Source organism: Salvelinus namaycush, chromosome 4 (assembly GCF_016432855.1).
Source record: "Salvelinus namaycush isolate Seneca chromosome 4, SaNama_1.0, whole genome shotgun sequence".
Classification (NCBI taxonomy): domain Eukaryota; kingdom Metazoa; phylum Chordata; class Actinopteri; order Salmoniformes; family Salmonidae; genus Salvelinus; species Salvelinus namaycush.
Window position 1 is genome coordinate 21,609,340 of NC_052310.1, and position 21,922 is coordinate 21,631,261.

At 45.4% G+C, this 21,922-nt stretch overlaps 1 protein-coding gene across 15 annotated transcripts in view; it reads left to right on the forward strand.

Moving 5' to 3' along the window:
- The window catches only part of LOC120046309 (transcription factor 7-like 2), a 107,512-nt gene that overhangs the window by 74,837 nt on the left and 10,753 nt on the right, over positions 1 to 21,922 (forward strand). For all 15 annotated transcript variants that reach the window (XM_038991419.1, XM_038991417.1, XM_038991424.1 and 12 more), the window contains 3 exons: positions 12,644 to 12,776; positions 15,530 to 15,632; positions 16,907 to 16,981. In XM_038991419.1, coding sequence (XP_038847347.1) covers positions 12,644 to 12,776; positions 15,530 to 15,632; positions 16,907 to 16,981 — 311 coding nt within the window. The remainder of the gene's footprint in view (positions 1 to 12,643; positions 12,777 to 15,529; positions 15,633 to 16,906; positions 16,982 to 21,922) is intronic.

Here is a 21,922-nt window from a genome sequence, read left to right on the forward strand (position 1 = left end):
CATTAGTGCTCCACATCTGCCATTTTTTGTACAACCGCCTCAGCACCATTTTACTATATTTCATAGTAGTATTTTCTAGAGAAAAGATAGAAAGTATTAACGTGCCCAAAAAAAAGCTTCAGACTTTGGTCACCCCCCTGACCGATAACTGGAAAATGAAAGCAGCGAAAGCACATCACAGAATGGTAAAAATCGTTTTTATCAAACGAGTTCGCTTTCTGTTTGTTCAAAATCTTACGCCTCATGCATGAGAAGACAAAATAATTTTTTTGCAGAATATTTTTTTTCAAAAGATGTTGGATTAACAGTAGGATTGAAGTAAATGGCATGTTACCCGGCTAAATTCTCAGCGAGGCAGGTGAAGGTAAGAATGCTGGTGATTAAGGAGCTATTTGTTTAAAACACATTTTTATTACGACTTGGTATTATTCTGGCCAGTCTCGATCAGAAAATATGTGATTATTCAGACGTGTTGTTTGATGTGCATCCCGGATTGTACGTAGTGCATTTGAGACTGGTAGGAAAAGGTTCTCTGGTTTGAACTGTAAGCGGGTGGTTCTGATGGTTTAGGGAAAGGGTTTCCCGGTTAATGTTGAAATGTTGGTAGCGGGTGGTGGTAAAGGCTGCATGTGTGGTCCATGGCAATCGGCACTGTGTCAGGCTCCGCGTAGAGCGCTGGAGGTCCAGGTTTTTGATTAATGTTTCATGGCAAATTTGTGCAGGGATTATTTACTATTCCGCGTCTGCAGCGCATTCCTCTTCATTCCAACTCATGTTAAAAATCACCCAGGAGAAAGTGTTCCATGAGGATGGGAGCAATGTCCCTCATAATTCAGGCTCTATGAAAAGGAGAAAAAAATATCATAATTTTGGAATGTTGTCACAGTAAATATTTGTAATTTGTGGTTTCTGTCTTTTCAGTAAAAACTGTAAAAATTATTAGTCAGAATATTTATATTTTTCTGACGTTCCTCCAGCTCACGCACAATGAAATCGTGATTCATTAAAAGTGTATTAATCTTGTCTCCAGGGAGGCACCTTAAGATGAGGAGTCTTTTTCTTTAAATTGTTGGAGTAGAAAAAAATCTCCCAGATTTGGTCCCTGTCAGTCAGAAATAATTGTGTGCTTAATCTTGTCCCTGATGGATGACTTGGAGTTCAGCAATGGGCCAGGTCCAATGACAAATACAATATTAATATTCATTAACTGCTTTGACAATGCTAATTTTGAAGCAGTAGTAAAGGGCCTTCCAAAGTTTGCGGCCAAAGCATCAGAGCTGCACAAGGTGGCAAGATAATTTACTGGTTTACTGAGCTGAATGCTTTTAAAGTCTAAGGAAGGGGAAAAAAGCTGGGTACCACAAACAAAATACAAGGGAAAAGTTCAGACACGTTGGAAACCAAGACTGCGGAAGTAATACGATCAAGAGACGGCTACAAAAATTTGACACCTCCGATGCCGCATCTTTGAGCTAATATATTTTTTTTAAACAAAAATTTGAAACCAAAAAAAATAGCATAACATGGTAAGTCAGCACATTCTCGTTTTTGTTTAATCTTTTTGATCTTTTCAATTATCGCCATTTGAAGATCAATAGTCATTTTTTTCTGCTATGGTTGAAAGGCTCACAGCGGTGGTACGGTGGATGGTCTGAACACGGCTTTAAGAGTGGGCTTCCTCTCTTCAAGCCACCAGTTGGCCGGGCTTCATTTCCTTTTGCCAGTTTGCTAGGAACCCTACCGGCTTGTTTCGATGTATTAGTATTTTTGTTATTGTTAACTGCTGTTGTTAGCTTGTCTTCTGGCTTTGTTTGACTTTGGAGTTGGGGCTCTTTTTTCTTCTCGGTTGTCTTTAGAGATTACAGGGAGACAGTAGAGGTTACAAAGCTGTAACAGTGCGACAGGTCTTTTGTTAATAAATGTCTGGTTGGTCTTTTGGTGTCGTTGTATTTCTCGGGGTCCCTTCATGAAAATCTGGGGCTATCGGCAGGCAGGACCGGGGTCAACGTGGCCACAACACCACACACCCGCTGCCCGATCGGATTACTTTCGTTGGCTTTTTTGTTGTTGTTGTTGTTGTTGTTGCCCTGTGTTGTTTTTTTATTTTGCATTTTATTTCGTCCGACTCCTATTGAATGGAGCGTGGATAGCGTTGGGGATTAATGACATGACCAGGGACACTCCACTGCTTGAGTTTAGCCAAGTTAGGGCAACTCCTATAGAAAAGTCGCCTATCTTTATGTCTGCCAAGCCGCCGAAGGAAAGCCTCTCTCTCTCCCTATCTCTCACTTCTTTCTCTCACTTCTTTTTATTGTTCTTGCAACTTATCATGGAAAGAGAGATGGACACGAAAGAGCTTATTAGGGGGGATATGAAGATGGGCCAGGGGGAGAGAGGGACTCCTGGTCAGATGCGGAGGAGAGCAAAGCTGCCTGAGTGAGTGTGTGTGTGTGTCTGAATGAGGGGGCTGAGTGTTTGCAGCCCGGTTTGGGGCGCTTGCTCTCCTCTGTCGGACCTGGATGTGCTTGCCATTGCTGGCTGGTGTTCCACCGTTCATTTTCCCTCTTCTTTGGGCTGGTGTGTTATTGACTCAGCCGATCGGGCGTTTGGTTAGCGAGGGGCTGTCGTAGATGGGGTGCTGCCCCCCAGTGGATTAGGGGATGACATGGTGATGGGCGTCTTGTTGTAGTCTGTGCACTGCCATGAGCGCCAGCATGCTTGTTTTAACCAGGAACCGAGCAGCATCCCAAATACAGCTCTTTTAAATGGTAAGACTTCAACATTATTTATTACCTCCTGTGCTTTCTTTGTTCAACTAATGTGAGCGTACTTTAAATCTGGCTTTAAATATCATTATTTTATTGGAGTTTGTTGACATTATTGTATGTCTTCCATTTGGCAATTTATAATCGTTTAGTTGCTAAGTGACAGGTTGAAAGGAAGTGTTTGATTGCTTTGTCTGACAGTCTGACAGGGTTTTTTCTCAGGCAACACTAATCTTAAATGATATATATTATTTTGTCAAAATAATCATATTGATATTGATATTAAATCATAACAATTATGATTAAGGTAATGAAAACAGTGAAGTGCTCCGTACTACTGTTAATTACTAAATATCATGTATTTTTTCTTCAGTTTCTTCTAATGCATTTCTCTATATATATTTTTTTCTATCAATTTTGATAGTTATTGTTCTCAAATAATTTTGCTTTAAAAGATTAAAAAAAGATTTTTAAATAATGAAACTCAATTTCTATTATCATTACATTTTCTATGAAATCAATTATCATGGTATGTAGATTAGGAGCATCTCTTGGAGTTTATGCCAGTAATTTTCATTTAGTGACCAGTCTTATATTCCTCAAAGTTAAGTCCAAATGAGTGGGATTTGTAACGGTCTCTGTCCATTGCTGTCTATTCCGGTGTTCTCTCTTTCTACAGACTTTCCTCTCGGTCATTTCTTTTCTTGCACACTTTTTAGTCTAGTGCGAACGCCAGAGACAGTGGAGTGGGATGGAGGGTCTTTTTATTTCTCTCTTTTTTCAGAGTCGTCTCTCCTGTTGGTCGCACTGTTGCCATTGTGGCCCGGCGGATCGGGAGCTGTCCATCATTTGCGGGCGAACTGGCAGTTTACTTAAGAAAGTGCACATGGGACAAAGGAGGTCGCGGGAGTGTGAATGGAGGGAGGGAGGGCAATTAGCCACCACGTTGTGAGGGGCTCATTTACTTGTCAAGCCGGAGCCTCGTTGCTTTTGTGGGAGCCGTGTAAAGGACATTCCCAGTGCTTTGTTTTGGCATTAAGGGCCTCGGGACTGCCTGGCGAAGGCCAGAGAAGAGCAGGGCAAAAAAAGAGAGAGAAAGAAAGTGAAAAAACATATTGAAATAAAATAGTTGGATAAAAGCCATGCGGTAGGTTTTTGTCGTTTCCGTTGTTGTCTTATTGTTGCTCAGATATTGAAATATACTGGACCACCTTTTCAGTTGGCCCTATATTTAAAATATTTTTTTAGATTCATTATCACTCGGTAAAATTAAGTGACAATGTGTTTGGAATATACCGTCGGCCAATTCCACCTTTTTTTTGTCACTAAGTAATATTGCAATGATATAATTATAGATTTATTAGAAACCAACCTTTTACATTTAAAATAAAATATCTAATTAAACCTTGGTGAAGCAGGTTGTAGTGCAAATGAGTTAATTCACCCTGCGTGTTAATTGGTTTCTACGTCTCCTAGGTATGCTTGCCCTGGTCAAACGCCCTGGATGTGCTAAGAGTCTGCTAAGAGATGGGGACAGGAGCATGGTTGTGGGGCCCGAATATTCAGAGGAAATGATCTCAAGATAATAATGTTTAAGAGTACAGTGAGAGCAGTAGGGGGTGTGGAGGCTTTAGGCCTTGCCTGGTTGATCTCCTCACACGGAGAAGTCAGAAAGAGTTAACAGTGGAATCGTCCACTATTGTTGGACAGGACAAAACAGAAAGAAAACCCCATGCAGATGTCACGTCCGTGTCAAAGGGAAGACAAATACCTTTCTTTCTCATATTCTCCTTCCCCCCTGGAAAGTGGGGTTGGACAGGGGACTGTCAGTATCACACGGATAAGTGACTGTTGGCCACACTTTGCTGAGCCTACCCTCCCTTTGTGGATGTTGTCGTGTCTTGTTCTTTTTTTGTCCCCCTCTCTCCTCTTTGTCTTTTTCCTCTTGCCTTGCTGGCTTTACCTTGTTGTAGCCAAAGCTTTTCAAGCCGCCAGTTCGACTCTGGGCATCCTGGAGGGACTACAGAGCCCACACACACATACACACCCATATATACACACACACACACATATACACAGATACAAGCGTGCAATCTGGGAGTTGAGTAATAACATGATTTTGTTGTTTATATTTTTTCTTGTTTGTTGCTTGTCGGAACACTTCTCTGCACAGCCGGGAAGCAGCCCCTGATTTTTTTTTTTCTCGCCTCGGTATGTGTTCTCGCTTTCATTTCTTGTGACCGGCACAAACTTTCCTGAGAGAGGAGGCTGCAAAGGGCTGCTAAGAGTGGTGGAGGAAGCTGAGGATTCCTCAGGCTGTTTTAGGGGAGGTACGGGGGGGAAGGGGGCAGGCCACTAGGCCCCAGACCCTGAGCCCCATCCATGGATCTTCAGAGACATACGCCTGTGGTACCTTCAGTCACAAAACCCCTTGAACAATAGACCCGTCGTGTGGCGATGAGGATGCCTCAGTTTGAGGGACACGCACATGCCCAGCTGCACACACTCCAGTACTTTGGGGGAAGAAGAACTGAGGTCTAAGAAAAGACGAAGAAGAAGAAGTAGAGGAGGAAAAAGTGGGCGAAGAAGAAAGGGAAGGCCGTGGTAAGGGAGGAGAAGTGGGAGGCAGGTGAAAGGAGAGCGAGGGGTCATGTACCCGCGGGATGGCGTTTTAGCGGGGCCGGAGGAGAGGTGCTCCAGAGGAGGAGTCCTCGCCCCCGGGCTCCCCCTCCTCCAGCAGATTGGCTGCTGGCATCTCAATCTCAGTGGCTGGGTGAGTAACGCACACTCCCCTGCCTCTCTCCGTCTCTTTTCATCTCCCTTTCTCTCAATTCCTGTGCTCCACACTTTTTGTTTCCGTTGAACTTTGAGGATCAGATGATGGTTGGTGTGATTAAGGGGGGCCCAGGGGGTATTCCCCCCACTGAAAGTGCAAGCTGGTGGTCATCTGCTTTAAAGTGGCTTTAAAGAGCGCTTTTTCCTTTCAAATATTATAACTCTTAACCTTCTTTATTTTTGGTGTCTGTGTGTGTTTATGTGCGGGGAGGCGGTTCTTGATCTTGATGTCTGTATGGGAGGTGTGTGTGGGGATATGTTAATGAGCAGTGTACATTTACTGAAACAGTCCAAAAAACAGGAAGTAGAAGCATTGGAAATAATTGTGCTTTTTGCCATTTTGTTTTAAAACTATAAACAGTTATTTACTAACACATTTACATTTAAATAGTTATTTTAATATTGCATGGTTGTTCCTCAAAATATCATATCTTGTTATCCAGCTGAATAGTATTTCCTAGACAAATAATTACATGATTATGCTCACGTCTAACCATGAAATGTTAAATATAATTGAAATAACCCACAAATTATCATATTCCTCTGTTCATTTTGCAGTCTAATTCAAAATTATAATTGGCTCTTTCAACTGAAAATGTGAGGCGCTGATTGCCTTTCAAAAGATGACAGAACTCGGTGTAGCTCTTGTACTGCTTAGAGACACCTCTTCAACTCAGGTAGGAAAGCTCAAGAGATGTTTACATTTTAACGGGAAAGCATAAACACACACAGCATTCATGTTGCTCTTGTATAAACCTCCAAATTGAAGACATTCAAATCAATGTCAGACAATTATTTTTCAAAATCACATTGACAAAGTTTTGTGTAAGATATATTGTGGAATGTAAATTTGACAAATGAAAGACTTCGGTATGAAAGATTGAATGAAGAGAGATGGAGAATGAGAGCAAAGGCTTTTTGCCCAGATAACATTTTTGTTCGGTTTTGTGATCAGCAGCATGCAGCATGCTGCAAAGTGAATAGATTAAGTTTTAAATATACTGACTTGGTCTCTGGAGCAAGATGCTCTGGGCTGGGCTGCTTTCCCCACTTTCTGGAATAGCATTTCTGATCGCCTGGCGCCTTCCTAAATTCTTTCATTTTTTCCCAACGCAGCACTGAGATCCTTTAATGTTACTGACAGATACTATTTTAGTGCAAACACGAAGGTGAAGGCTGGTTTCACGTGTAAACAAAAGTATGTATTTAATGCTGTAGAAATTTTCCAGTTTTGACTACAATATGGTGATCTAATTGAATGTTTTTACTGCTAACAGTGAGAGGGAAAATGTAGTTACTGGAAACAGAGGTGCGAAATGGGCATCACTTGGAGATTAGAATATTTTTGCCTGGAAGGGGCACTCTAAGGAAGGGGAAGGGGCACTCTGAGGAAGGGAAGGGGCACTCTGAGGAAGGGGAAGGGGCACTCTGAGGAAGGGAAGGGGCACTCTGAGGAAGGGGAAGGGGCACTCTGAGGAAGGGGAAGGGGCACTCTGAGGAAGGGGAAGGGGCACTCTGAGGAAGGGGAAGGGGCACTCTGAGGAAGGGGAGGGGCACTCTTAGGAAGGGGAAGGGGCATTCTGAGGAAAACTTGAATGTTTTATGAAAATAGATCCTATCCTACCAATAACAGTTATTGTGGACAATAATTTCATGTTGCCATGGTAATGACATCAGTTTGTGTGTTGCTTTTTTGCGCTTATCAAAGTCCACAGACACACACACTCCAATCATTCCCTCTTTCTCTTTCCATCCCTACCTCCCACTCCCCTTGTACAGTTTGTGTTTTCTGCAAACTGGCACGTTTTGGGAGCGGTTCAGGGCCTTGGCAGCCACTTCTGTTTGCTCTGGAATTTGTGGGCCTGTGAGTACCCCTATCCATCACTACGCTGTCAGCCCCCCCAACTTCCCCTCCCCGGCTCATCCCCACTACAGCTCATTACAGCCCGCAAGCCATTGTGACAACTCATCATATCATGACACAAAGGACGGAGAGACGCGCTAGGCCCCCCAGGGGCCACAAGGTTGCCACCTTCACATTTAGTCTTCAAATTGCCCTGCAAGGTGCCACCAAGCGGATATGCAAGGCCAACAGCTTTTCCCTGTCCTTTTTTCTCTCCAGGGCCCCTCTCTCTTTCTCTCTGTCCTCCTCCTGTCCCTTTCCTTCTGTCTCTCACAGGGCATCCTCTTGTAACTGTCATTCCCACATATCTGTGGTGAAGTCCCCGGTAGGCCGTCATTGTAAATAAGAATTTGTTCTTAACTGACTTGCCTAGTTAAATAAAGGTTAAATAAATAAAAATGTTTGTTTTTTTAAATAAAAAAGAGCGGGTTGTAAGAGTTTAAAAAAAAAGACAGTTTGATTAGCCGTTTCCTCTTATTTCTTTAAGTAAGTTTGTAACTAGACTAATTGATAAGCAATACATCATTAAAACATAGTTACTGACTCTAACATACCATTTGAACGTCAAATACCACTTGATATCTTCAGATCCAAAACCATGGTCAGTTGAACCATAGAGCATAAGGCAGTATGAGAGAAAGAGGGTACCTAACCAACTCTGTCAAGTTGTGTCCGCCCTACATCAGCCCCAGTGCGTGAGTGGCTGATGGGAAAGCCTTGGGGTCAGGGGGTCGGACAACGATGCTGAGTGAGTGTGACACTGCCTCTCCGTGGCAACCAGAGAGCCTGCACACAAACACACAGGCCCTCTCTCCGTCCACACAGCCCAGACACTAGTGAGGTCACCACCAGGGGTCAAAACCCTGAGCCCTGCGGCTGTCACTCGCACTCACTCACGCAAACTTTTCTCGAGGGAAAACATAGCTCTTTCTTGGCAGTGTGAATCATTTTTGTATTTTCTATATTTTAATAAAGTAGTGTTTGTGTGTGTGTGCAAGTACTGCAGGTCTTCTGGAAAGAGCTTAGCCATTCAGCGGTTGGAATTGCTGCAGGACACTTTGGTTCAAAATTAACATCAAGGAACAGCAGTGCATACAAAGTCAGAGGAGTGTGTGTGTGTGTGTGTGTGTGTGTGTGTGTGTGTGTGTGTGTGTGTGTGTGTGTGTGTGTGTGTGTGTGTGTGTGTGTGTGTGTGTGTGTGTGTGTGTGTGTGTGTGTGTGTGTGTGTGTGTGTGTGTGTGTGTGTGTGTGTGTGTGTGTGTGTGTGTACGCACTGTACTCAGCAGCTCTCTCATGACTGGTCTCCTGATATATTTCTGTCTATTGTAATGCAGGAAGTGGTGAGATTGATTGAAACAGAAGGGCCAGGAAGTCAGCTTTGCTCCTGCCTTTGTAGAGAAACAGAGAAAATACTCCCACATAGTTCCTTTGTGTAGTGTGCGTGCTTTGCATAATGCTCCGCTTGTTTTGAGGAGCTGTGTTGTGATTCCGTCAGTGCCTGTTGTCCGAGGGTGTAAAAAGCAGACGCTTCACCGAGGTCTGGCTTACACAGGTAAAGCAGGGCTTGGATTCACTTGAATGGAAGAGGTGTGTGTGTACAGTGTACAGTGTACAGTGTAGGCTGTATTTTATTTTCTAGAAGCAAAAATGTATTGTTGATCGAAGGCATATGGTGTGCACCTGCAAAAAAGGCCTGAACTTTAGGTTTTATTGGTCTCACAGCAGTAAAACAAAACAAATAATCCTGCTTCTCTCCACGGATGATCCACTAGAGCTCTGGGAATGTGTTACAGTCCAGATGGGCGCTGCACTGTAGGTGTTGGAATCTGGGATGGCCCACCTGCTTTCTCTGTGAGTGTGCAGAAGCTCAACTCATGAGCTTGTCAGGGAACTCTGGACTCTAGGTCACGTAGAGGTGTGTGAGTCGACTTGACCCAAATGGAAGTTGCAGAGAATCGCTGGCGCACACCTCTCGCTGCACACCTACTGCAAGCATATCACTGAGAGTTGTTTTAGAATAACTGCACGGCGAAACAATCATTAGAAAGAATTCAGAATGCATTTATTCTTTAGACTTGATACAGCCAAGCTTTCTCTGTAAGGCAGCACACCTCTGTTGCTTCTGCATTATTCTCTCTGTGTGTGACATTACTCCTCCCATTTTCCTGCTCCCTTCCTGGGGGGGGGTTGTGATCCTCCCCTCAGTGAGACAGAGAGAGGCTGGCCGCTACAGTAGCCAAACAGCAGCAGTGTCCGCGTGGACCCAGAAGCCACATAAACTGGAGCGCTTGTCTTGGCTATTATTTACCTGGCTCTGCTCGGGGCTTCTGAAATGGAGGCCTGTTAGCCCCTGACGTGACTGTGATGTAAATCGGTTGTCTCTCTCTCTCTCTCTTTCTTTTCCTCTTTTGCTGTCTGTCTCTCCTTCGTTCTCTCACCCTCTCGCTCACTCTCTTTCTCTCGTCTCGTTCGCTGTCTCTCTCCCTCCCTCTCTCTCTCTCTGTCTCTCCATCCATCCATCTCTCTCTCCATCCCTCTCTCCCTCTCTCTCTCAATGCAGACATTTTAAACTGTCTCTCAATGGAGACTCAGTGGATGGGCATTTTAAACTGTCTCTCATTGGAGACTCAGTGGATGGGCATTTTAAACTGTCTCTCAATGGAGACTCAGTGGATGGGCATTTTAAACTGTCTCTCAATGGAGACTCAGTGGATGGGCATTTTAAACTGTCTCTCAATGGAGACTCAAGGGATGGGCATTTTAAACTGTCTCTCAATGGAGACTCAGTGGATGGGCATTTTAAACTCTCTCTCAATGGAGACTCAGTGGATGGGCATTTTAAACTGTCTCTCAATGGAGACTCAGTGGATGGGCATTTTAAACTGTCTCTCAATGGAGAGGGCCTTGGACAAAAGAACTCATTTAAATGGCCACTAAAGCCTTTCGGCACAGGGAGAATTGACAACATTCTTTCACATCATTACTGAGGGGGGTAGAGGAGGAGGGGAAAGGGGTTAGGAGGAGAGAAGGCCGTTTGGGGTAACCAGTGCGCTGCTCAATGGCTACCTTCGTCAGCAGTGTTTGGCAGCTGTCATCTCCCTCAATATTTATTGAACCCTCCATTCTAGATTTCTAGATAGGGGGACTGTGGGGGAGAAACATGTTGATTTGTGTCTTGTGTTCATTTTAACGAGGCGTGTACCTCCACCCCCTCCCTCTCTCTCCCTCTCTCCCTCTCTCTCTCTCTCTCTCTCTTTCTCTCCTTTCTCTCCTTTCTCTCTCTCCAGTCTTTTGAGCTCAGGGCTGAATGAGTCCCCAGAGTCTCTCCATGTCTCCCAGTAGTCCTACTGGGTTCATTAATCTTTCATTGGGACCATGGCAGTGGGGAATGATCCCTCCCTCCCTCTCCCTCTCCCCTCTCCCCTCTACCCCTCTCCTCCCTACCCCTCTCACAGCCCCACTGAAGGGGGAGGTCTGGAAGGGTACTTTACCCACTCCAGCCTGGTACAGTCCAGACCAACCCCTTTTGCCACCCACCCTGGGTATGGAACATTGTAGGGTCAGTTGGTCTGGTAGTCAGTCACATAGAATAGGCCATTTATTTCATACAGTGCTCACAGTAAGCTCAGCCAGAGTATGGAGATGATGATGGCTTTTCAGCATTAAGCTCTGCACACATGTCTTGCCTAGGGCCCTCAGCTTTGCATTTGTATAGTTAAATGGGCATAGAGTCCATGTATTATCCCTCCCTCTCCCCCTTAAATGCATTTCAAAGTCTGTTGGAAAATTGCCATAGCCAGGCTTTGGGTTGGTGTCTCACCATGGTTAGGGTAGCTAATGAGTGTTTGGACTGTTAGACTGGAATATTACCCACACCCCTGTTGCACCTTCATACTCCCTCCCTCTCTATATATACACACACACACACACACACACACACACACACACACACACACACACACACACACACACACACACACACACACACACACACACACACACACACACACACACACACACACACACACAACCCAGCTAGCTCCCTGTCTCCTTCTCCCCAGCACACATCAGCCATGTTATCGTAAGCCTGATTAGTGATGCTTCTTTGACTGCCTAGGGACGGAATAGAATATCGGTTGAAGAGCAAGACCAGCTCACCGCTAGTGGTTTGTACCAGAACACTAATCTGGTTAGTGTGTGTGTGTGTGTGTGTGTGTGTGTGTGTGTGTGCCTGGAGAAAAGGGGGCTAAGCTCTGGTTATCACGGGGCCCATAGCGGAGAACCCCTCAGCTTAACTATCATCTTTTGGTAATTGAAAAAGGGTCCTGCGTCATTTAGTGGTACAAAGAGCAGATTACATAGCTAAAACTCATTTGGCAAATATGTAGAAATTGATTTATTACAACGTCCCCCTATCCCCTCTACCTCCCCTCCTCCTCTATCCCCCAAAACCAGGCACTGGGGGAGACAGAGAGGGGGGGGTAGAGATCAGAAGGAGGAGAGGGAATCAGTGGGATAAACCACTAAAGGAGAGTGGGGGGATTGGATGGTGGAGTGTTGCTGTCTGCTGTTACAATGGCTGTGGATTTTACACGTGTTTGGTTGAAGCCCCCTTGTCATGCAGCCTCAATCCAAATTTAAAATGGCAGCCCTGCGTCTGAGATGGCATTACTGAGTGTCACCGCAGAAGTGTTGTTAATTACAAACCACACCATTTTCACTCGGCTCTGGCGGTTTGGCACTCCGAGGGGGTCGATCATTTGATAGCTCTCGTTTTTCAACAGCTTTCTGAGCCATGTTAGAATTCTCCTGTAGGCGCCTGCAATCTCTACCCCAAATATTAACATGCACTTCTCCTCTCTCTCTCGCTCTCTCGCTCTCTCGCTCTTGCTCTCTCTCTTGCTCTCTCTCTTGCTCTCTCTCTCTCTCTCTCTCTCTCTCTCTCGCTCTCTCTCTCGCTCTCTCTCTCTCTTGCTCTCTCTCTCTCTTTCTCTCTCTCTCTCTCTCTCTCTTTCTCTCTCTCTTTCTCTCTCTCTCTCTCTCTCTCTCTCTCTCTCTCTCTCTCTCTCTCTCTCTCTCTCTCTCTCTCTCTCTCTCTCTCTCTCTCTCTCTCTCGCTCTCCCTCTCTCTCGCTCTCTAGTCTAATAAGGTCCCAGTGGTACAGCACCCTCACCACGTGCACCCGCTCACGCCTCTGATCACCTACAGCAATGAACACTTCACACCGGGCAACCCCCCTCCGCACCTACAGGGAGATGTGGACCCCAAAACAGGTAAGACAGACTACACTACACTACACTGAGGCCCAGTTGCGAAATGGTTAACATGGTTTGCAAATGATTAACTCTCCAGCCACTCAGTCCTCAAATCCAAACAGTGATATTCTAGTTATTACCAGTTATTAACAGTTATTACCATATATACCTTCAACAGAACAAAGAATTGTCATTGTTGTCCACATATAAATGTCCACACTGTTCATTTATGCAGCCACCACCTCATTGTATTTATGGAAGATATAGCCCTCACAAAGTACAGCTTTGCAGGGCCTGCTTTCTTTGACAGTGGATTTCCACCGTGGATCACAGGGCAGGTGGCGATGAAACTTTGGATGCCAATCAGTTTCAGTGGATGGGGAAGGAAGTGGGCGTGGGGACCGATGGGTGGCGCGAGCATGGGTCAGGGAGCGTATAGAAAAGCTGAACTTTATGCAAGTACTCCGCAACATCGCAGCGCTATTGACCAATCAAAGCTCACGATAGATTCCAGCCCCCTTCTGGATTGACTGTTAATACCTAGCACTACCTAGCCTGCTAGCACCCACATGAGGGCGAAGCTAGCGTGTCGATCCAAGTTATCGTGTTACGTGGAAATCCCCGCTGACCAGGTCTGAGATATTTGAGGGCAGACAACAGTCAGGGCTACTCAGAGAGAGACAGAGAGCTTCTCTCTCCTTCATGGCCTGTGCTATTGTGTCTCTGGACCTGCAGAAGTAAGCCTGTTGACCCCAGTCCCTTGAGCGTCTCTGCACACATGCTCTGGCAGGTAGGGGAGGGTCACTGCTTCCTCTCTCTGTTCTGACACTACAGGAGGAGGTAGGTGTGTGGAACCTCACACGGCTGAATGCCCCTCTCCTACAGACCCCCCCCCCCCCCCCCCCCATCTGACTTGTCCACCTGCAATAAACATTATGACCTAATAGGGTAACTTACTTTCAGTATGTTGTACAGTGGTAAGCATTGCTTTGAAAGGTGTCTGGTTGTTTTGCTAGGGTTTTGGGGTCATAATGGTCTCTTATTACGATTGTCCTCACAAAGGAGCAATAATAACGACCCCACTGCTGTTTAATGTGCCAGTTAATGGCCTTGCTTAATTGAGCTTAGTGTTTAATTAATTAACCAGCTATATTAAGGCCTCAGCACTGGATAGCAATGGAGAGCAACATTCGGAACGCTTTCCTCTGAGTAGTGTGTCAGTCAGAGCCATTATGTCTATAGAACTAGGTCCTACAGCAACATTTTTGGAACCCTTCTCAGCATCAAATGCATAATTAACGATCTATAACTTGTGATTAATTTTTTAAATTTATTCTTGAATCCTAATTGTTCACAATTAGTTTGCCGTCAGATTAAGAGACCAGTGAGAGTTTTTCTACTTTTTGGATGCACAAAGGATTCTTTAGGTACCTGTCACTGAACAACGTCTGCTTTCCACATACCCGGCTCTGCCTTGTTGCTTTGGGTGTGACACACACCGGCAACATACAGGCTGTGGATGGATTCATGCGGCCAGGTTCAATTTCTGCAGAACTCTTTATCTGGGTCCACTGTGGCCATATCGGCACCTGCCAAAAACTGCTGCACCGACACGCAGGCCAGGCAGGCCCACTGTGAAAGAATGCACCGGAGACAATCAAAGTTCCTCTGCTATGCTGTCTACCAGTGGAATTCAAACACTTCCTTGTCGCGTTTTAACGCTCAACACTGGAAAAATGGAAAAGCCATTATTTCTTTGCTTTCTCTATTTCTCCTTTTTTGGTCTTGAGTTATTTTTTACGACAGACCTTTGGAGCCCTAATGTTTTGGGTGGCTTGTGTGCGTGTTTTCTTTGCCTGTCAGCTGCCACAGTAAGTGAAAGCGACATTGGCAAACGTGTGATCGTTTCGCCCTCTGTGAGAGCTGTCCTTATGTAGGACATCTGTCACTGTTCATCTTTGTTAAACATGAAGATGAATAGTGGAACATAAATACTTCTGCTAAAGAGAAGCAGGAGACCAAGGGCCCCTATTTATAAGACCGACTTTATAATGGCATAGGCATGTCATAATAGGTGTCATAGACAGTCATAAGAGCCTATGTCAGTTGAAAACAGCTAGGCTAATACAACATGTAACACAGTATATTGGGTAAGCCGACAAGCTATGAAACAAGCTGGTCATGAATAACACGAAGATACGTTTATAACATCACTTCATTCATGCTCACGACAGTCAGATGACTTCCTGGGTCAGACCCGGTTTATTTTAGAGTTAAGCTCTACCTGCAGCCCTCTAAAGGAACAGATGTCAATTTCATCTGTATGAGACTGTACACATCGTTTGTTATGTTAGCTTCTAAACCTCAATTATCACACGTTGTTAATCCTCTCATTCAATAGGAGACTAATGTGACAGGATCATGTTGGGGTAGTCCCCGTCCCCCACCCTCTTTCTTTCTCTCGGTCTCTCTCAACACGTTATGCCACCGTACCGCCTGACTCGGAACAGCTTTGATCAGGCCGTGTGATTTAGCACTGTGAACATGCGGGCGCAACCACACCTCCTCCTCCTCCCAAACCCACCCAGCTTCCAGTGATGTCTACTTTGTTCAATTGTGAAACTCACAAAGGATTCATTTAACACTGACTTTTATTTTGGTTGTGGGGGGGGGGGGGGGGGGGGGGGGACTGCGATGTTGGGAACAATTTGATAACTGTTTGCCCTCTCCCTCTCTTTGTCCCTCTACCCTTTCTCTCTCGTTCTCTCCAGGAATTCCAAGGCCTCCACAACACCCAGACATATCTCCCTATTACCCTCTCTCCCCTGGTGCTGTAGGCCAGATCCCCCATCCGCTCGGATGGTTAGTACCACAGTAAGCAACATTCTATTACTCTCTTCTTAATGAGCCGTCCCCTTAAATGTATGTTGTTCTGTCCTTGACCTGTTCTTGTCTAATGATGTTCTGTATTATGTCATTCTGTATTATGTGTTCTGTTTTGTGTGGACCCCAGTAAGAGTAGCTGCTGCTTTTGCAACAGCTAATGGGGATCCTAATAAAATACCAAATACCTGTCATTAAGTATGTTGTAGTACTCTAAGCATGCGCTGTTGTCGTTGTTTGTAACTATGTCTAGATGTAGATTAAGAGCATTCAGTTCTGTAGTACATTACGTTGTAAAATCAGCATCTCTAATGTAGAAGATATAACGTCAAATAGTTCTCCGTCAGAGGCAATGTCTTCTGGTTTGTTGTGTATGCTAATATAGCTTGGTTTCAGTATTTTCCAGACTGGTAACATCATAAGCAGAGCGCATAGGGAAAGCTCTGTATCCACTTATCTCAAACTGGGTCCTCTCAATTTTGATCAGGCACTGATTTGACTCCTAGCTGACCACATTGCAGAGAGAATGGCTAAGTCTCCCTCTCTACCAGTGTCTCCAGTTTATACATTCAAGCAATGGACTGACTCATGGGCCACAGAAGCACACTGTGGTTTCCTAAACCCCCCTCCAACCCCAACTTTGTGTCGACTGCTATTTTGCATGTCTCTGTATTGTCCAATTAGAGCAATGAACCGTGATTGCCCGTATTTTACCCACAATTCCACATGGGAGCTATCCCTGGGTGACTCTTGTCAACACTTGTTAATATGACAAAAGGCTACAAATTAAGCTCTGTTAATTTAATGTTTTCTCACCGCAATCTAAATACCAGGAGAGGTTCCGAGCACAGCCGCGGCACCCTTTGATTTGCTGCACTTTATTTTGGTATAAATTTACATTCATTATTGTTTGTCTTTAGATGTGTAGACCTCAATTAGCGTGATGGCTCCATTAAAGAGTTACGCTTCGTCTTTAATTATCACAACAAAACACCTAGTTTCAGCTCGGGGGGGAAGGGGCCCCCTCTCCGTCGACACGCGAAGGGTTATGAAATTTAATTAGCCATTCGTATCAGATTTGTGGCATTCAAATTGTTCGGCGTTTGCCTCTCCTTTGATCCGCACTCTGCAATCCCCTAGATTTTAGTCCTGATCAAATGAGAATAAAGAGGCCTGCGATCAGGGAGAGAGGGAGAGGGCTTTACCTCCTCTACTTCCATCAACCATGTTTCTTTACCTCCCTCTCTTCTTTGTCCTTCTCCTAGGCAAGGTCAACCTGTTTACCAGGGTTTTAGACACCCCTACCCGACTGCGCTCACTGTCAACGCATCCATGCAAAGGTGAGTTGAGCCTTGGGAGATAAACACACACACACACACACACACACACACACACACACACACACACACACACACACACACAGGAGGAGGCTGTGACGCGGAGAGTGCACACTCCCGTCTCCACGCTCAAAAGGCCAATCCTCCAGTGTCCCCCACTAATCTGTTGAAATATTAATTATATGTATCACTTTCGAGCTAATGAGGCCCCCGAAGAACATTTACCCTAGCTGCATGTCAGCCACATCTGTAATGGACGGGGCATGTCCTTGCTGCTAGTTTTTAAACAACCAGACACGTTGATATATAAATGTCTATACACTTAAAATGAGAGAATGATGCATGCTGGGGCTTGACACTTGGTTAGTTCTTTGTTGGGCCCATTAGGGTCCAGCTCAAGGGGAGAGCTCTGGACACAAGTGAACGGGGGGGGGGGAGGGGGCACAAATGTTTGTTGTTGTGTTATGCGTTTTGAACTGGGCCTGGTTCCCCCGGGGACTGTGCTATACTACTCTGCATTGTTGTTGCTGCGTTATGTGTTTTGAACTGGGCCTGGTTCTCCCAATACTCTGTATTGTATGGAATGTGGGAAGAGTTAACTGTGGATGACAAGTACCCCATGATTTGTGTGGCTGCTCTTTCCCCATGTCCCTCTCCCCCAGCCCAGAGCAGTATTCACAGGCGTTTCAGTGCAGGCAGCTAGAGAGTTTGGAACTAGGAACCAGACCAAACTTCAGTTTCATTACAGGCTGATTGGAAAAGCAGCTCCTGAGGGTCGACTGTTCAAACCTCTGTGACGTTGATGGATAAGTGTGAGCGAGGGAGGAAAGGAGAGAGAGGGAGGCCTCGAATGGGGTATAGCAAGGTTAATGTTGTGAAATAGTACCTCACGCCCTTAGTGTTTTGACATTGAACACGTTTCGTGTGCACTCGGTTTCCTCATCTGTCGCTCGCTCTCTCACTCACACGCACACGCACACGGACACGGATCTTGAACGCTGCTTTTAATTAAAAGCAGAATAGCACATTCACACTGTTAAAAAAAAGAGGATATGTTAGCCAATAGCTCTTAGTTTGTCCTCTTTCTTGGTTAGCCTTACATTGAACATGTATATCTTCACATATATTCCTCATTAATATACAACACTTACGCATTTAGGTTGATAGTTTTCATCATCACCTTGATCCAGACTCGCTCATGGCTTTAGCGACTGTTCACTGTAACACAGGCTGGTTATAGCAGTGTTATTATAAAGGCTCTCATTTATAACCGCAACCCATCTATTGGATCCCTCTTCCACTCCCAGCGACTCCCTTAAAGCAGACGTCGCCCCCCTCTCCCCAGCCCAGCCCTGGTTGCTCCGCTGTCCGGTGCAGTCAGGGTGTGTCTGGTTTCTGGTAGAGCCGGGCAGCCAGACTAACCGAGGTCTGGCTACGTCTAGTGGACCTGTGCTTTAAGTGACAGCTAATTCAGCTCTAATGACGGCCTCTACATTGTGATCATCTTATTTCCAGCGAGGCTAATTGAATCTGCTGGATGGGGGCTAGGGGGATTGGCTGTGGGGCTGGGGAGAGCTAATGCGCTCTGATGAGACCTAATTGAATTAGCATAGCTGAATAGGTGGAGGTCTCCGTCTCTGGAGAGAAGGGATTTAGCACGTCCTTGTTAAAACTGCAATGGGGGATTTGACAAAAAAATATGTCCATTTGAGTTGTCAAAGGCATAGATAAATGGTGCAGAGTTGAAAGGTTTGGATAATTGTGTATATGACAGGGTTTCGGAAGCAAAAAAATGTAAACAGAATTAGAGAATTGTGTCTTGGCTTTAAAAGGGCTGTCTTGCTTAAATATGCCTCAAGACATCCAGTAGTTATGAAGTCCAGTTCATGTCTAATAATCAAATCATATTTTATTGGTCACATACACATATTTATCAGATGTTATTGCGGGTGTAGCGAAATGCTTGTGTTCCTAGCTCCAACAGTGCAGTAATATTTTATTATTATTATTATTTATTTTTTTATATATATATTATTTTTACCCCTTTTTCTCCCCAATTTCGTGGTATCTATTTGGTAGTTACAGTCTTGTCTCATCGCTGCAACTCCCGTATGGACTCAGGAGAGGCGAAAGTCAAGAGTGGTGCGTCCTCTGAAACACAACCCAACCAAGCAGCACTACTTCTTTGACACAATGCCCACTTAACCCGGAAGCCAGCCGCACCAATGTGTTGGAGGAAACACCGTACACCTGGCGACCGTGTCAGCGTGCATGCGCCCGGCCCGCCACAGGAGTCGCTATTGCGCTATGGGACAAGGACATCCCTGCCGGCCAAACCCTCCCCTACCGAAAGGTTGCAAGATCGAATCCCCGAGCTGACAAGGTACAAATCTATCGTTCTGCCCCTGAACAAGGCAGTTAACCCACTGTTCCTAGGCCGTCATTGAAAATAAGAATTTGTTCTTAACTGACTTGCCTAGTTAAATAAAGGTAAAATGTCAAATTAAAAAATAACCCGGAAGATGCTGGGCCAATTGTGCGCCGCCCCCATGGGTCTCCTGGTCGCGGTCGGCTGCGACAGAGCCTGGACTCGAACCCAGAATCTCTTGTGACACAGCTAGCACTGTGATGCAGTGCCTTAGACCACTGCGCCACTCGGGAGGCCCAGTGCAGTAATATTTAACATTTACATAAGGCCTGAGTGCTTGAGATGTCCTGATCCTGTATTTCACTGGGTAGCCAGATCTTAACAAGAGACCAATCCCCTAGTGCCACATACCGGCCCGATTAGGATGCAGAGGGCGAGTCTCACTTTCGTACATTGCACCCCCTCAATGAGCACCTTACACTCAGGACCTGTTAAAAAAGACATTATCTGGAAGGAAAAAGGCAAGCAGGAGAGCGCAGAGTCAGTGGACGGAGCAAATGAAAATACATTATTTGAATAATGCGGTTGGAGCCATACAGGTCCTTCATATCTGGCAGGCCTGTGTGTGACACATGGGAGGAAGTGTAGGCCTCTCGCCCCCTGCCCTTTGATATGTTCCTCCCTCACCCTCTCTCTCTCTCCCTTCCTCACTCGCTACCTCTCAGACTTTTTCTGCGGAAGGGAAAGTACGCCGGGCGAGTCATTATACATTAACCAGGCACGGGGATACCGCCTCGCATTGGCAATTAAATGGCCCTGGCTGACACTGGGCCTCCGTTACAGCCAATGACCCACCCCCATCCCTGTCTTTCAGATTGAGACGTAGGAGCCTGGGGGTTGGGGGCTCCCTCTCTCTATCTCTCTTTCCCTCTGCTGGCTAAATTGGGCCAAGGCGCTGTTCTGTGCTGATGAGGCTGGATGATGCCCCCGCACATCAAAGGGATGGCCGTCATGTTTAAACCATAACCTGGGCCGCGCGGTGGCAGCTGGAGGGAGGGAGGGAGGGAGGTTGGGAGTGGGGGGGGTGAGGGGACAGGAAGGAGAAAAGTAGAGGAAGAAGGATAAAAAAATAAAAATAAAAAAATGCACAAAGAAAGGGAGAAGGAAGGAAAAAGAGAGAGTAGGGGAAATGCAGCAGCCTAATGATGGCTGATCTGCAGCCACTGTCCCCTCAGCAGATGACATGGCACAAACACAAACGTGTCAATGATGAAGAGAGGAGAAGGGAGGATAGAAGAGCAGCGGGAGAGAGAGAGAGAGAGAAGAGCAGCAGCGGGAGAGAGAGAGAAAACACACTCCCCAGAGATCGCCTGCAACAGAAACTAGTTGTTCCTGGCGACCTGATGCTCATCATTATATTCTGGCTCCAAGCCATGCAGCCAGACACATCCAGATAATGAGCCGTTAAAAAAGAAAAATAATAAATTATTCCTCCTTTTCCCCCCTCCTTCATCCTCCACTCTTTTTCTACGATTTGTGTATGGTCATGCGTAGCTGAGGCATATATATACTCTACACTCACATTCAAATAATCTTACATAGACATAATTACTCTGACTCACTCATCACACACACAATTGTGTTGCTCATTGCTCTGTGAAGTGAATCCATAGATGCGGGTTATTGCCGTCAATCAGTGTAGCTAATGATACTGGTGTTACGAAGATGTCGAGTAGGGGGATAAAGAATAACACCATTAGTAATCCAGATCTAGCATGAGACCCAATGGAATCTAGAATGAGGCCCAATGGAATCTCGCATGAGGCCCAATGGAATCTAGAATGAGACCCAATGGAACCTAGCATGAGGCCCAATGGAATCTAGAATGAGGCCCAATGGAATCTAGCATGAGGCCCAATGGAATCTAGCATGAGGCCCAATGGAATCTAGCATGAGGCCCAATGGAATCTAGCATGAGGCCCAATGGAATAGGCCTAGGCCTAACACAGAAAAAGGTGCCTTGCCCATGGTTAAAGCTAAGGCCTAGGAGCTGAAGATGTTTAAACATGACCTCAGTTTTGACATCAGCTTACACCACAGATTGGCATAAGACCCCACATACCTGTAGTTTGCCACATTGTAAAGAGGCCAAGACATCCTGGAACTTGTATTTGTCATCCACAGTCCAGAGAAGGGTGGCAGCACTAAACACTGACTTGCCATTGGAGGAAGTCACTATTTTGGCTCAGTTATAGAAGCATGTGAGGACTTGTTGAAGCCCATTAGAGTTGAAGTGTCTGTATGGGACATTTTGGAAGAAAATGACTGTCTTGTCCTTCCATTTGAAACTCTTCCCACTTCAAAACAAAACAGTTCTCATTTTTAAAATGAATATTATGAAATATGACTTGTGATGTTTAGTGTGTGTGTGTACTGGGTAACTGCTTCTATGTGATCGTGAGATACAAATTCTGTGATACTGATGGACCGAATCCTTTCTTGATATACGCGTGCGAAACTCAAGCTTTTGTGTAAGTCATGCATTGAATCTCAATGACAGATTTGCACAAAAATCC